Source organism: Danio rerio, chromosome 3 (assembly GCF_049306965.1).
Source record: "Danio rerio strain Tuebingen ecotype United States chromosome 3, GRCz12tu, whole genome shotgun sequence".
Classification (NCBI taxonomy): Eukaryota; Metazoa; Chordata; class Actinopteri; order Cypriniformes; family Danionidae; genus Danio; species Danio rerio.
In genome coordinates this window covers 20,399,084-20,413,673 of record NC_133178.1, presented here as the reverse complement: position 1 = coordinate 20,413,673, position 14,590 = coordinate 20,399,084, and the positions used below count along the sequence as shown (strand labels likewise).

The following is a 14,590-nucleotide window of genomic DNA, read 5'->3' as shown; positions in this document are numbered from 1 at the left end:
TCAGATAGGAAGCTAATGGCTGGGATGCACAAGAAAATAAACCAAAAAAGCGACACTGGCGACGTCCTTACATCCTATTTTAAATAAAATCTCCTCAATGCTGCTAGTCACGGCACTCGTTTTCGTGTGTGTTTTTATTCTGACCTGAAGTGACAAACCATTGCTGCCAGTTTAAGGTGAAAAGTAAAAAGCACTGCAGTGTTTGGATGAGCTGTGTTGGTCGGCGGTAATAAGTCTGCCATTACTGAAATGTGTATATTCCATACAAAGTGTGAAGCAGATTGGTTAGTTCTACTTACATGAATCGCGGTGCACTTGTGGCATTCGGACTGGTTCAGATGTTTTTTAACTAGGTGTACCTGGAAAATGTCCTCACTTCTTAGCAATATTTCCATGGTGTGAGCTCAGCAGCCACATTTTAATAAAACTAAAGCCTTCATACTGAAACTTCATACTGATTTTTTTATGGTTATTGACAATGGTGAACGGTCAATAAATACCGATACCAATTTTATCGGCCAGCACCAATTATAACTATTATTATAATAATAAACAGCGCAATTAGTTTTTAAGAATTTATTTATTCCTTTTTGTGATTTTTATTAGTTTATATTTTATATATAACTATATTAAATTACAAAAGCTTATTTATAAGGGTGTGACAAGATGATTACTCCATGATTTTATTTGTATTAATTCGATTTGGGGTGAGGCAGTGGCGCAGTAGGTTGTGCTTTCGCCTTACAGCAAGAAGGTCGCTGGTTCGAACCTCGGCTCAGTTGACATCTCTGTGTGGAGTTTGCATGTTCTCCCTGCCTTCGCGTGGGTTTCTCCGGGTGCTCCGGTTTCCCCCACAGTCCAAAGACATGTGGTACAGGTGAATTGGGTAGGCTAAATTGTCCGTACTGTATGTGTGTGAATGTGTGTGTGGATGTTTCCCAGAGATGGGTTGCGGCTGGAAGGTCATCTGCTGCGTAAAAACTTGCTGGATAAGTTGGTGGTTCATTCCACTGTGGCGACCCCGGATTAATAAATGAACTAAGCCGACAAGAAATGAATGAATGAATTCGATTTGTGTTTATAACGATTAGTCACCGACTCGGTCCCGGTCATTCCCCTCGCTGGCCAGCAGAGGTCACCATCTCTGGACTTTTAGCATTACATCATCCATCTACACTGATTGCGCATACACCTGATCTGAATCTTGTTAACGACCCACGTACCTCTTATAAGCCGCACTCAAACACTCAGTCAGTGCGAAGTCTTGTTCAGCCCCGGCCAGCATTACTGAGCGTTATATCCAGTCTGATCTCTTGTGTACGACTCCGGCCTGTCTCTTACCTTGCTTCGCCTTCTGCCTGCCCACGACCCACGCCTGACATACGGACTCTGATACTCGCAGCCTGCCCTCGACCCAAGCCTGATACACGGACTCTGATTCACGCCCTCTGTTCTCCACTCATGCCTGGTAACTCACTCTGTGTCTGTTCATCGTCATTCTTAAACCCATTACTACTACTGTGGATGTGTGTGTGCACCCAGGTGCATATTGTGTGTTTGAGTGAGATTGTGATCAATAAATACTGAATAATGGATCCCTCCGTGTCAGTCTCCTCGTTACCCGATTATGATTAGTTCAGCATATCTAAAGTGCTATTCCATCGCAAGGTAATGAACCATGGTTAATGTGTGTGGCTGCAGTGGTAGCGTTTTTTGGAAGGAAAATTAGCTGAACTCAGATGAAAAACAAATGGTTACGTCACATCTGCACGCCCAGCCGAGTGACATGCAACTCCTGCGTTGCCTGGTTTGTGCGAAATATTTGATTTGCTGTTCAATTGCAATCCTATCTCCAGTCTAATTTTACCCACACACTCCATCATAACATCATAACTCACGAGATAACTTTTCACCTCTAGATTAATCTCATGAGATCTCGTCATACGAGATCTTGTCAAACCTCTTCTTATTTATTATGCTAGGTTTTTATAGTGTCTTCTGATTTTTTTATGTTTTTGCTGGGTTTGATGTAACTTAATTTTGTTCTGCATTAAAATCTATGGTGATATTTTGAATGACAAAATAAACTTAACTGAACCCGACTCCACTTATAATAAACAAAAGAACATTACCAGTTACATTTAATTTTACACTCAAAAATTATTTTGCTGCTTGTTCAAGCTACTTTGAAACAACACAATTCTTGAGGAGTTTTTTTGGGACAACTTAATTTTTTTATGTTCAACTTACTTAAAGCTGTTAAAGCAATCAAGTTAACTTACTGTAATTGATTTATGAAGGAATTGTGTGAAACCAAGCATTTTAACAGTGTATTGTGACATAAACTGTAAAAAAAAAAAAAAAAAAAAAAAAAAACTGGGTGTTGACAACATGAAGGAATTAAGTTAACATTAGTTTTTACAAATGTAAGTATTAAACATAAAACAATTAAATAGTCCCAATGAAATCTCGAAGTGTGTGGTTTCAGATAATGTTAAATAAGTAGTTAGATCAAGTGTAGTTGTGTAGTTACAGACTATCTGATCATTTAACTACTGAGTAATATAAGAATGTGGGTTAGGTTAGGTTTAGCGTTAGTTACATGTAATTATGCATAATTCATTGTAACCAAAAGTAGCACAGAACATGTAACTACTTCACCTTAAGATGTTACCATATCATCAGCTCGTGTAAACACTATTTATTTATCATTCTAGTTCTCCCATGAATCTAAATATAGCATGCACACCATCCAAAGGCTCAGAGGCACCACAATAAATAAAGACGTCAAAAATCAAGCAATCCAGACTGCAACAAAAAGCACAAAACAGACTCTGGCTTGTCTGCTTCTGACATTTAAATTCTGACATCTTGAGGAGAAACTGATAAGCTTCCTGCATGCTAAAACCTCCAGCTCAAAGCCGCCTGGGTCTGTGGAGACCGAGAAGCCTCTTCACTTCTTACATCTCTGTGATGAGTTAATTAGACCAGTGTGCTTATTGAACTGCACTGGGTTGATTGTAATTTCACAGAAGCTTCCTGTGCTTAACAGGGCTGAAAGGGTCATGTGTGCAGGTGAAATTATTCTTCCTGTGCAGTAATATAAACACACAAACACATGTCCTTGGGGGCGATTGACCTCAGACTCTTGTTTCCAGCATGAAGTCTGATCTACACTCACAAACAGGTCGAAAAGGATGCGTTCTGAGTATAGGGTTGCATAATATATTGCTTCAGCATCGATATCACAATGTGCACATCCGCAATAGACGAATTGCAGGATAGGCAATGTTGAGTTGAAATTCTACTAGACCAGTAGCTATGATTTTTGGTGTTTATGCAGAGTTGAACTACAATAGAGTAAAATATTATGATATGCCTGTGGTTTTAATGGCTGAGACTGTTTCAAGAGAGCATTTCAAGAGAGCTTAAAGCATTCAGGCAAAAAAAAAAAAAAATGTTAAGACTCCCCAGAAACCCTCTATTGTTTATCTATGATTCTAATTTGTTCCCCTACATAACCGTCCCAATCCAGCATAACTATTTAATTATTTTCAAATTGAGGTATTTAAAGGTATAGCTCACCCAAAATGAAAATTACTAGTGGTTCTAAACTTTTATGGGCTTTTTTATTCTGTTAAACACAAGAGAAGATATTTTGAAGAATGCTGAAAACCTGTAGCCTTTGACTTCAGCAGTGGGAATTACAAACACTACGGAAGTCAATGGTTACTGGTTTTCAGCATTCTTCAAAATATCTTCTTTCGTTTTAAACAGAATGAAGAAACTCATACAGGTTTGAAACAAGTAAAGGGTGAGTAAATAATTACAAAATTGAAAATTCGGGGTAAACTATCATTTTAAGTCATCTGTCATATCAAGACATATTTCAATAAATGTCACAGAAAAAACTAAATATCGCAATGTCCGATTTTTCCAATATCGGCCGGTCTTACTTCTGAGCTCCCATCAGGTGTATGCAACTGATAAAACAACGGGCAGCATCGTGATGGTAATATGCTATGGAAAGAGCTGCAGGGCGGAGAACAAACTGATAATAAATGTCATTGATGGCTTAAGAGGGCAAGATTACACATTCATAAGCTTTACTTCCTCGCAGATGGACATTTTCTGGCCTCATTTTTTATCTCAATCATCAATACGACAAGTCAATCATCTCAGATCTGACATTCTGACCTTACAAGCTGCTAGCTAAAAGTTATGCTTGGTTCAGGCTACATAACATTAATGTCTTTTTATGATATTCACTGTAATGGATTATGCAATTTTCCCTAGATATAAACAGACTTGGAACTCTTTATATTTCAAAGCAAATAAACAATATAAGCAGATAAAAAGAAATCATGATTTTTTTTTTTCTGAATCTGTTTACACTAAAACAATGCAAACAAATACACAACTGATTTCTTGTAAACCGTAACTGCGGAAAACACATCTAAGATACATGGAGATTTTTCTTTAACCATAGTCTTCTTTTTCACACATTTAAACACTCTTTTTAAGCACTGTGATGTGAAAAATGCATCATCATTTGGAGGGCACCAATCAAAATTCTCATTGCTAACCTGAGGTGGACGAAGCATTTTATTTTACTGAAAGGAAAACAACACTACTAAATAGGGCTGCACAATATATAGTTTCATCATCGATATTGCAATATGTGCATCAACAAAAGTCACATCGCAGAATTTTCAGTGTTGAGTGTATGTTTTGGGATTATAGTTGACTTAGAGCCACAGATCAAAACACATGAGATTTGCAGAGTCACTAAAATAGAGTACAAATGTATCATTTGCATGTTTCTTCAGCCTGTGACCTGTTTTGTTTAAAAACAATGCACAAAATATTTTCAATAAAGACTAAATACACTGAATTATTTCTACATGTGAAGACTAAATAGTGGTGTTTTACACTTGATTATTCTAAATTCTAAATCTGAATACTGTTAGACTCCCCCAGAAAACCATAAAATTTATTTAATCATTGCTCTATTGTGTGTATATATTTTGTAATTTATTTGTTGTATTTAAAGCAAGATTTCCTGCCCTACAGAAGCATCCCAATCAGTCTAAATTAATGAATTATTTCCCAATAGAGATATTAAAGTCATTCGGTGAAACTGTACTCATATCGCAATATATATTGCAAAGCAACAAAATCTTGCAATGTTGGATTTTTCCAATATCGTGCATAGACATGGGACGAAAACCGTTTTCAAGGTATAAAGTGATTAGGAAAAGTTTGAGGTTTTAAAACCACCAAAATTGTCTGCTATACCATTCAATTAATGTGTAAGACTTTTTATTCAGCATTTCTTTTTTTTGTTTGTTTTTTTTAGGACAACAGTATTTCCAGCAGAAAATATATCTAAATATGCCATTTTAAATTGTAAAGAAATCTGTGTTTTGAAACTAATGAAAAGAGCAGTCAATGATTTATTTTTTATTATTCAGTCTGCCATGTTTACTGCTACAAAATATTTCAAATGTTTCTCAAAGTAAAATATATATTGTGTTTAAAAATATATTGTGTTTTTTACCAAGACATTTAAAAAGAATATATTTTAGAGCAGTAATCACAATAATGTGAAATCGTTATGTTTTTATCCAAGGTTATCATACCGTCAGAATCTTATACCAGGCCATGCCTAATCGTGCAGCCCTACTACTGAAAATAAGCTGTTATCACCCCAAAAAATAAGCTCACTGATATGTCACTAATTTTAATTCCTAAATATTTGCTGTGTCATGATTACATAACCTCAAATTATACACAGTAAAAAATGGTGGGTTGCACACAATTAATTTGTGTTGGGACAACATAAAGATATTTAGTTAACATATCAGTTTTTACCAATTTAAGTGGATTGAACAAAAACCAATTAAGTTTTCCCCAAACACACTCAAGAAATCAGTTGTTTTATTTTAAATAAATTATGTGAACAAACAGCGTACTTTATTTTTTTGAGTGTACTTTATTTCCTGAACAATCCCTGCTTGATATCTTTTATGGCATGTGTAATGTCAGACGACGATGTAACTTTTTGAACAATCACTAGTTACTGCGTTTAATTACATGTGTGATGTCATTGAGAAGGAGGGACAAGCAATTGTTTTCCTGAAACTAGAGCATAAGCACACAATGTCTCCATTGGAAAGCCACCAGAAATAAAAGAAAGTGAACAACAGTAAGTGCGCATATAACTTCATCAGTCTTTCATTTTGTCATCTTGAAGAACTGAAGAATTTCTCCTTTTGGTCATTGTCACATATAAGACAAAACCCTGTCTTTATTAATTAAAATAATTAAATAAAAAAATGTTAATAAAATCAAAGGATGCAGGCACAGCGCTGATTATCATCCACTGGGAAATTACTGTATATAAGATTAAATTATGAAAAATTACCATTGTTGTTTATAAAGCACCACAACACCCAGATGGATTGTGGCAAAATTTAATTGATGTTGTCTAAACCAGGAATGAATCATTCTTTCAGTTTAAGGAGTAAAAAGCAGATATCGCTTTACTTAAATACCCAGCCAGATCACAGCAAGCTCACCAATGTGCTGATGCAACGCAAAGATGAATATAAGTCAATTAGTGCTTGTATGAATTCCTAATTGCTTTTCTGCACCTCTGCCAGCCACGTGGGACGTTTCACAACTCTGGAAAAGCTGCAAAGCAAAAATCACATTACCGTGTCTTTACTCAGTCAGTATTTCTAAACTTTCATAAAATCAATCATCACTCAAATGGTTTTTCGGAGGAAAACACTCTCTGCTCCAGCTGTCCACAGTGCTGAAAGTGATAAAATGCACATTAATGGTAGCGGAAAGCTTGTATGTTTTGACTGTCAGAGTTTCAGCGCATTACTTCATAATGGTGCCAGACTGGGCCACGGTCCAGAGCAGAGACTGATAAACTCGCTGCATCCTATTTGAGGCTAAAAATAACAGCTCTGTTCCTCTTTACCTTTAAGTGATGTCATTTCGCATTATTTCGAATCTATGATATGCTTGTGATGCTGTGCCAAGCTTCTATTATAAGCTGAAATTGACATTCTTTAAAGAATGTCTTGCAGCTCAGCTGAGGACTGGCAGGGGATTGTGTCCTGTCCCTGCTTGTATTTACTGTCTACAGAATTCAATAGCACACCCACACACTGCTGAGTCACATTGGCAATGATCTCCCTCGTGGAAGGATTGTCATTAATTACCTCCACAGCTTCCCTTAAAATCTCAGTGTCAGGCAATAGTTTAATGACACCCATTAAGTGCTACTCTGCGATAAAAAAAAAAAAAAGTGAAAGAAAAAGCACAGTAAAACTAGAACAAAAACAGCTTTTTAATATACTGTCACTTTCAATAGAAGAAATTAATTAAATTCCAAACACATTTGGAAATGTTTTAACGACAAAAAAGTTTTTGAATATCTGGTTCAACTTCCAGGAACAAAATGCTTTGCAGTCACTTATGATATTCACAGCTGCATATATTATTTAGACTGTAAGTATACCAATATACTTAAAGCATTAAATCTTTTTGTTTACAAGATGCTAGCACCAAACCCAGGTGTTGGGTGATACAATGGAAAAGTAACACGATGTGCTGAATAAAAACTAACCTCTATTCTATAGTAACTGTCAACAACAAAGTGACAGAGCACAGGGTTACTCACACAATACAAAACACACTATTAAAGAATATTGCTACAAATACTAAAGACACAACAAAAACCGGAACGCACAACTATTAACAATTTAACTTTTTAAATGAGACCAAAACACACTGGCACTTTGCACTTAAGGTTCTAGGAACTCTACTTAACAATAAACATGATTTTAATAATAATGATGTACATGTTTATGTTCTTCTCCCATAATTTCAATAGTTTTACAACACAATGCGGTCTTCTACCATTTTTACACCATAGCTAGTTAACTAATAAGCATATTAAAGTTAACCAATTAAATGTTCTTGAGTTTTAGTTCTTGTAGCTTTTATAACAAACAACATGTTTCCAGTAAAGCTAAAACACGCTTTGATGGGATAATAGTCGTACCTGTGGATGGAGGATGCGACTCATTGCTCCAGTGTGTTTTTCTGCAGAAACCTTCAAACAGCAGAGCGCTCTCGTGCTCCAGATGCAGCTGTCCGGATGCTCTGCTCCGGGGTGACAGACCTCTGCTCGAAAAACAATAGATTTGCACCCCGAGGATGATCAGTGCAGCATTTACAACTGGAAATCAGCAGGGCGAATTATGCGCGCATTTGAATCGCTGCCTCATTTTCACCCACTTCCAGAGGAGTTATTATTAATATAAGCGACATATCCTTGTGTTTCGGGGTATTCGGTGGACACTTAATCCTCAATAAACAATCTTCTGTCGAGTTTGACTACTTAAGGTCCTGGGAGGCAGGTGTAAAGCGCTTCAATCACGACACCAATCACGCCCGACACCCAGTCAGTGTTTCCAGATATGATAAGCGTCTCGACCTGCTCCCCTGCGGCTGGAACTGAACTTTTCCAAAAGTACTACCACAATTTTAATCTCGTTTACAAAATTATCCGTTCCTTGTTAACACGGCGGATCCTCTTCACGTTGCGTCCTCGCACTGACTGACCCTCTGTTTGAGTCCCATCGGTCAACGGTAAAGCGTTCACACGAAGCCCTACATGACAGCGAGGAGGCGTCACTGCGCGCGGATAAAAGGAACAGACGCTGAGATTTTGCGCGCGTGCGGGTAAAATGTAGTCCGAGAGAAAATGTGACAACTGTAAGAAGTCTAGCTGACGCGCGAGCGGAGTTCGCCGGTGCAAACTAATCCGTGCCGTTCCCACGCGGGCTGCGCGTCTTTAACCAAACCGGCGGTTCACTGTTTAGCGCGCGCGCTCCGCAGCGGCATGAGACTCAACACCGAGCAGCCTTCATAATGAGTGAATTCCATTCGAAAGTGAGCATCACTACACCCTGTTCAGTCTGAAAGGGGGAGCACTCGAAGAGAGTAGACTCTGAAGGGAACAGGGCGCATTTGAAACACATGGATATGTGTCTACGTCACTGGCACTTATTTTCATCCTAAAGTTATGATGTGAAATCAACATTTTGATGCCGTAATGTTTGCGTAAAAGATTTGTCCTTAAGGTAATTTGCAATGGTGTACGCTGATTTTTTTTCTTTTTTTTTTACAGATTTAAAAGTTTTGTTTTGTAACTATTTGGGTTGCATGAGATTAAAAAAGTGTTTGAATAAAGAAAATGCCATGAAGTAAGTTTGAATTAGCACATTGATTACAGTCAATGCATTATAGATGCACTGATTGAGTTGCATAACCCCTCATTCACTGTGTCTTAAGCGAATGGGTTGTCATGCAGAGATAAAACATAATATCAAATCTTTAATATGAAGTTTCATCTGAAGGTTTTCTAAAATGTTTGAATGAGAGGTGACAGGATATGCCAATTTGTCTCAATAATAGGTGCCTCCAGTATGAAAGAGAGCCATTATCTACAGTGGTGGGGTTTTGTCTCATTTATGGACAGTGCATTCAACATGAACATTCACACTTTTGTATGGCTTTGGAGAATGCGATCTGTTTGTCAGTATGCAAAGCAAAAGTATGTTATTTAGCATAAGTGTAATTTAGAAAAAAATTGTCATCCCATTTCCCCAGGGCGAAAAGTGCTTATTTTGGCTTTATACTTTATGCAACGCTAGGGAATCATATAATCCTTTAGCTCTTTTTATCTCTCGATCCATCCAGCTCTCCGTCTAATGATCCTTCTAGTGCAAAGAAATTCTGGACAGTTTTGTCTAAACAATATAGCATCAATTAGGTTTGTTACATACTTTTTTTTTCACTAAAACATATATGTATACACACACACACACTACATCTTAAACTCATGGTGAACTTTAGTTTTCAGTATTGTTGTTACCACTCTTATGTAAAGCTGACAGCACAGCAAATCCTCCACATGTATTTCCAGACACTGTCCCCTTTTTAGATTTAAATTTGTTTTCAGGGTCAGGAATCGCAGCAAGTCCAAGACAGAGGTGTCGAAAAGAACAACTGGCTATATTCAATCATTCTCCATATCGCATTAATGCAGGTCTGCATTCTAGTTGCTTTATAAAGACACAGGAAATGATTCAAAATGCACGACCCTCCACAAGCTGTCTGAGGTCAGCCTGATGATTCAACGTGTGTTTCATTATTAAAATTGTTTACCGTGTTAAAATGAACTGCAGCTCGTACAAATATCTGTATTGCAAGATTGATTTTTTTTAAAACTTAGAGTTAGAGTTTAACCAAATGTTGTGTATGATATTATTTCTTTTGTGGAACACCAAAGAAGATATTTTAAAGAATGTTTGAATTCTTTTTCTTTTTTTGTTTTTTTTTGTTTTTGTTACAACAGTGGACTTTCACTAAACAGTTTTGTTCAGATAAAATAAATAAAAGCACTCAGCAACGCACAACAAGTAAATAGTGAAAATTTAACACTGGATTAAATATTTTTTTAAAAAGTAATATCTTCCAATAAACAGACGATACTTTAGAATATAAAAGTAATGAACACCAAAATTTATAAGTGTTTTATTGCATATAATTATCTATTGTATCTGCCACCTGCGTACAGTAAATCTCATGTCATGCTGTCAGAAATCCATATATATTTTTTCTCTTACACACTTTCCAGGAGAGCCATTCAAGACAAAACCATTCATTATGACAGCACCTGCAGTGCCATACGTCTCATTTTACTTTATGGCATACTGTCAGCTCTGCAGTGACATATTGACATCAGTTATGATGGCGCACTGTGCACTTTCGACATGTTGTACGTGACTTATTCATATCGCCACTAATCGTCACAGGGGCATTTCCGAACAGAGTCAAAATGGTAAGGGTGATCTTGTCCTCCCAAAGGGAAATGTCCTTTTAGCCTGACTGAATTTAAGAGCAAGCTCTAAAAGCAAGCAGGATAGGCATTATTGATATAGACGTATGCACTTGACAAGATCAGATTCTGTTTTCCTTTTAGGCCTGGAAATGAGAGTTGAACTCATTTTTAATATGTTGAGAAGTGATTTTTCTTTATATCTGTTCCATTTACTGTTTATTTAGGAAATGATTCAGCCCACACACATGTAATTGAGTGGAGAATATTTATGCTAAAAGATGAAATACATACCGGAAAGTTATCTCAGTGATACTAGCCTTTTCTTTTTCAGCAAAACATGACAGCTTAATTTGATGCAGGGCATTTTTATAGCCTCAGGGGTTGTTCAGTTTAATTTGTCTTGGTTGTCGCTGCTAAATAAAACGAAACTGGGTGACATAATGAAAGCTCTTTCTAAAAGTCAAAGGTCATGTCCATCAAACTACCACTAAGACTTCCGGCTAAAAAGTTTAGGGCATTCTCATTTATTGCTAAATAGATATAATTTGCTTCTTGGTTTGATTGATAATCCTTGTTTTTGTTTTGGAAAATTGTGTGACTATTTTTCAAAAATGTTATAAACATAAAAAACAAAAACAGTAACTACACAACCTTAAAAAGAACCTTGTCATCGATTCCAATTGTAAGAGCAACAAATAATAACTGGACTTCTAGTTGATCATTTGGAAAAGTGGCAGAAGGTAGATTTTTCAGATGATTCATCTGTTGAACTGCATCCCAATCCTCACAAATACTGCAGAATACGTAATTTGAACCTGTATGGACCCAAGATTCTCACTGAAATCAGTCAAGTTTGGCAAATGAAAAATTAGGGTTTGGGGTTACATTTAGTATGGGGCCGTGCGAGAGATCTACAGGGTGGATGGCAAAATCAACAGCCTGAGGTATCAAGACATTTGTGCAGGCCATTGCATTGCAAACCACAGGAGAGGGCAAATTCTTCAGCAGGAAAGTGCTCCTTCCCATCTATCAGCCTTCACATCAAAGTTCCTGAAAGCAAAGAAGGTCAAGGTGCTCCAGGATTGGCCAGCCTAATCACCATACATGAACATTATTGAGCATGTCTGGGGTAAAATGAAGGAGGAGGCATTGAAGATGAATCCAAAGAATCTTGATAAACTCTGGGAGTCCTGGAAGAACGATTTCTTTTCAAAGTTATTTGAGTCAGAGATGTATGGATGCAGTCCTCCAAGCTCATGGGAGTTATACACAATAATTATTTTTCCACTTTTTTTCACTATAACTTTATATTCTATACTGTACAAAATTACTGTTAAGTGACAAGACTTTTGTTTAAGCAAAGTCAGAGCTTACTGTCCTAAATAAATAATTAAAAATCAAGACATGATCATATTTTATTTTGGTAAAATAAACGTAATCTAGAGGCCTTTGCCTTTTTTATAAGCCACTTCTGATATCAAATGATCAACTAGATCTCAAGTTATCATTTGTTGGATAGGTGACTTTTTTCAGGTAGTGTACAGTATAAGTAAATGCAAAAAATAATGGTATTATTAACATAAAGAGTTTTTGTGTATGTGTGTGTGTGTGTGTGTGTGCGTGAGTGTGTGTATTTATTGCTATTAAGCAAAAAATACAATTACTTACAAGAAATACAATTACAGATTTCCTTTTTTTATTTAAGCCACTATTAGCTGTTTTTGTATAATTTAACATATACACCTCATTTAACATGAAGATCAACTTTTGATTCAACTTTTTTTTTTTTTTTTTACCACAATTTAAACAATATTTCAATCAGAATATTTTGAAGCTACAAGAATACCTCTGTAAAAGCATAAGACAAAAATAATGGCTTTATTCTCCAGAGTTGAGGATGTCCTTCGGTATTTATTTTTCTGGACAAGTCAGGACTGTCACTGTTTATGGAGGATAAGGGAGCTCTCAGATTTCATCTAAAAAATCTTGATTTGTGTTTGAAGACTGACGAAGGATCAAGGGAGATATAAGACCATGAGGCTGAACGGTAAAACATAATTAAAATTGTTGATGATCTAATCCTTTATTCATTCAATCATTTTCTTGTCGGCTTAGTCCCTTTATTAATCCGGGGTCGCCACAGCGGAATGAACCGCCAACTTATCCAGCAAGTTTTTACGCAGCGGATGACCTTCCAGCCGCAACCTATCTCTGGGATACATCCACACACACACATTCACACACACACTCATACACTACAGACAATTTAGCCTACCCAATTCACCTGTACCGCATGTGTTTGGACTGTGGGGGAAACCGGAGCACCCGGAGGAAACCCACGCGAAGGCAGGGAGAACATGCAAACTCCACACAGAAACGCCAACTGAGCCGAGGTTCGAACCAGCAACCCAGCGACCTTCTTGCTGTGAGGCGACAGCACTACCTACTACTGTACACAAATTGAATAGAATTATAAATAAAATCAAAGGAATAAACAACATCATACAAACATGAAACAAAGGAAAAAGCATACTCAAATGGCTCAGGTATTATAGATCTTTTCTTTGAGGCCAACAATGGTAAAAGCCCAGCCCCCTTTCACTTAAACTATATAACCGAGTGTCATCTGCATGGAAAAGCACTCTGTTTTCTAAAAAAATTGATCCCAATGAGAGTGGATGCAATGAGAACAAAATAGGGACAATAATAGATCCATGGAGAACCCCACAAGTTAGATGTGCATTGGAGGAAAAACAACATCCGATACATTTTTTTACATGAACTGAAAAGGTTCTATTGTTTAAATAAAATTTGAGCAAATTAAGAGCAAGACCTTTAATACCAGCACAATGTTCAAGTCAAAAAAGAAGAATGTCATGACCGATTGTATCAAAGGCTGCACTCAAACACAACCACCTAAGTTTTACAAAATCCCCAGAATCAAGAGATAATGAAATATCATTAGTCACTCTTAAAAGAGCAGATTCTGTGCTGTGATATTTCCCATAACCAGACCAAAAGGATTCAAAGATTCCATTTAGCTATAAAATTATAATGACTGAACAGAGACTACATTCTCAAGGATTTTTTAGATGAAAGGTAACTCAGAAATTGCCCTAAATTTTGAGAAATCTGTTACAACAGAGTGCATGACAGTAACATGCTTTAGATACTTTAGAACAAAACCAGCAGAATCTTATTTATCAGTCTTAAAATACAGGGCCCAAAAAATGTATCCACATAATCAGTTCATTAAGAGAATCTATTGCAATAGCATCAAAAGCAAAAAAGAATGAGGTGAAAAGTGGAATAGAGGAAGGGTCATTTTTTACATGGACAATGATTTGCCTAATGTCACGTATTTTGTTTGCAAAATATTTGAAAAACATTTCAAAAACAGACTGTGGACCATTAAACAACTGAGAGATTTACATCAGAGTTAATTGTGGAAAACAAAAACTTAAAAAAAATTTTTTAGCTATACTCTAGGCAACGCTGTGGTGCAGTAGATACTGCTGGCGCCTCACAGCAAGAAGGTCGCTGGTCGAGCCTCGGCTGGGTTGGTTGGCGTTTCTGTGTGGGGTTTGCATGTTCTCCCTTCGTTTGCATGGGTTTCCTCTGGGTGCTCCGGTTTCCCCCACAGTCCACCGACATGTGGTA

General features: G+C 36.8%; 1 protein-coding gene across 2 annotated transcripts in view; it reads right to left on the bottom strand.

Moving 5' to 3' along the window:
• Positions 1-8,961, bottom strand: part of crhr1 (corticotropin releasing hormone receptor 1) — a 225,860-nt gene extending 216,899 nt beyond the window's left edge. For both annotated transcript variants that reach the window (XR_012400935.1, XM_691254.8), the window contains exon 1: positions 8,084-8,961. Coding sequence is in view for 1 of the 2 variants with exons in the window: in XM_691254.8 (XP_696346.3) it covers positions 8,084-8,107 (24 nt within the window). In the remaining variant the exon portion in view is untranslated. The remainder of the gene's footprint in view (positions 1-8,083) is intronic.
• Between the last annotated feature and the right edge of the window lie 5,629 nt (positions 8,962-14,590).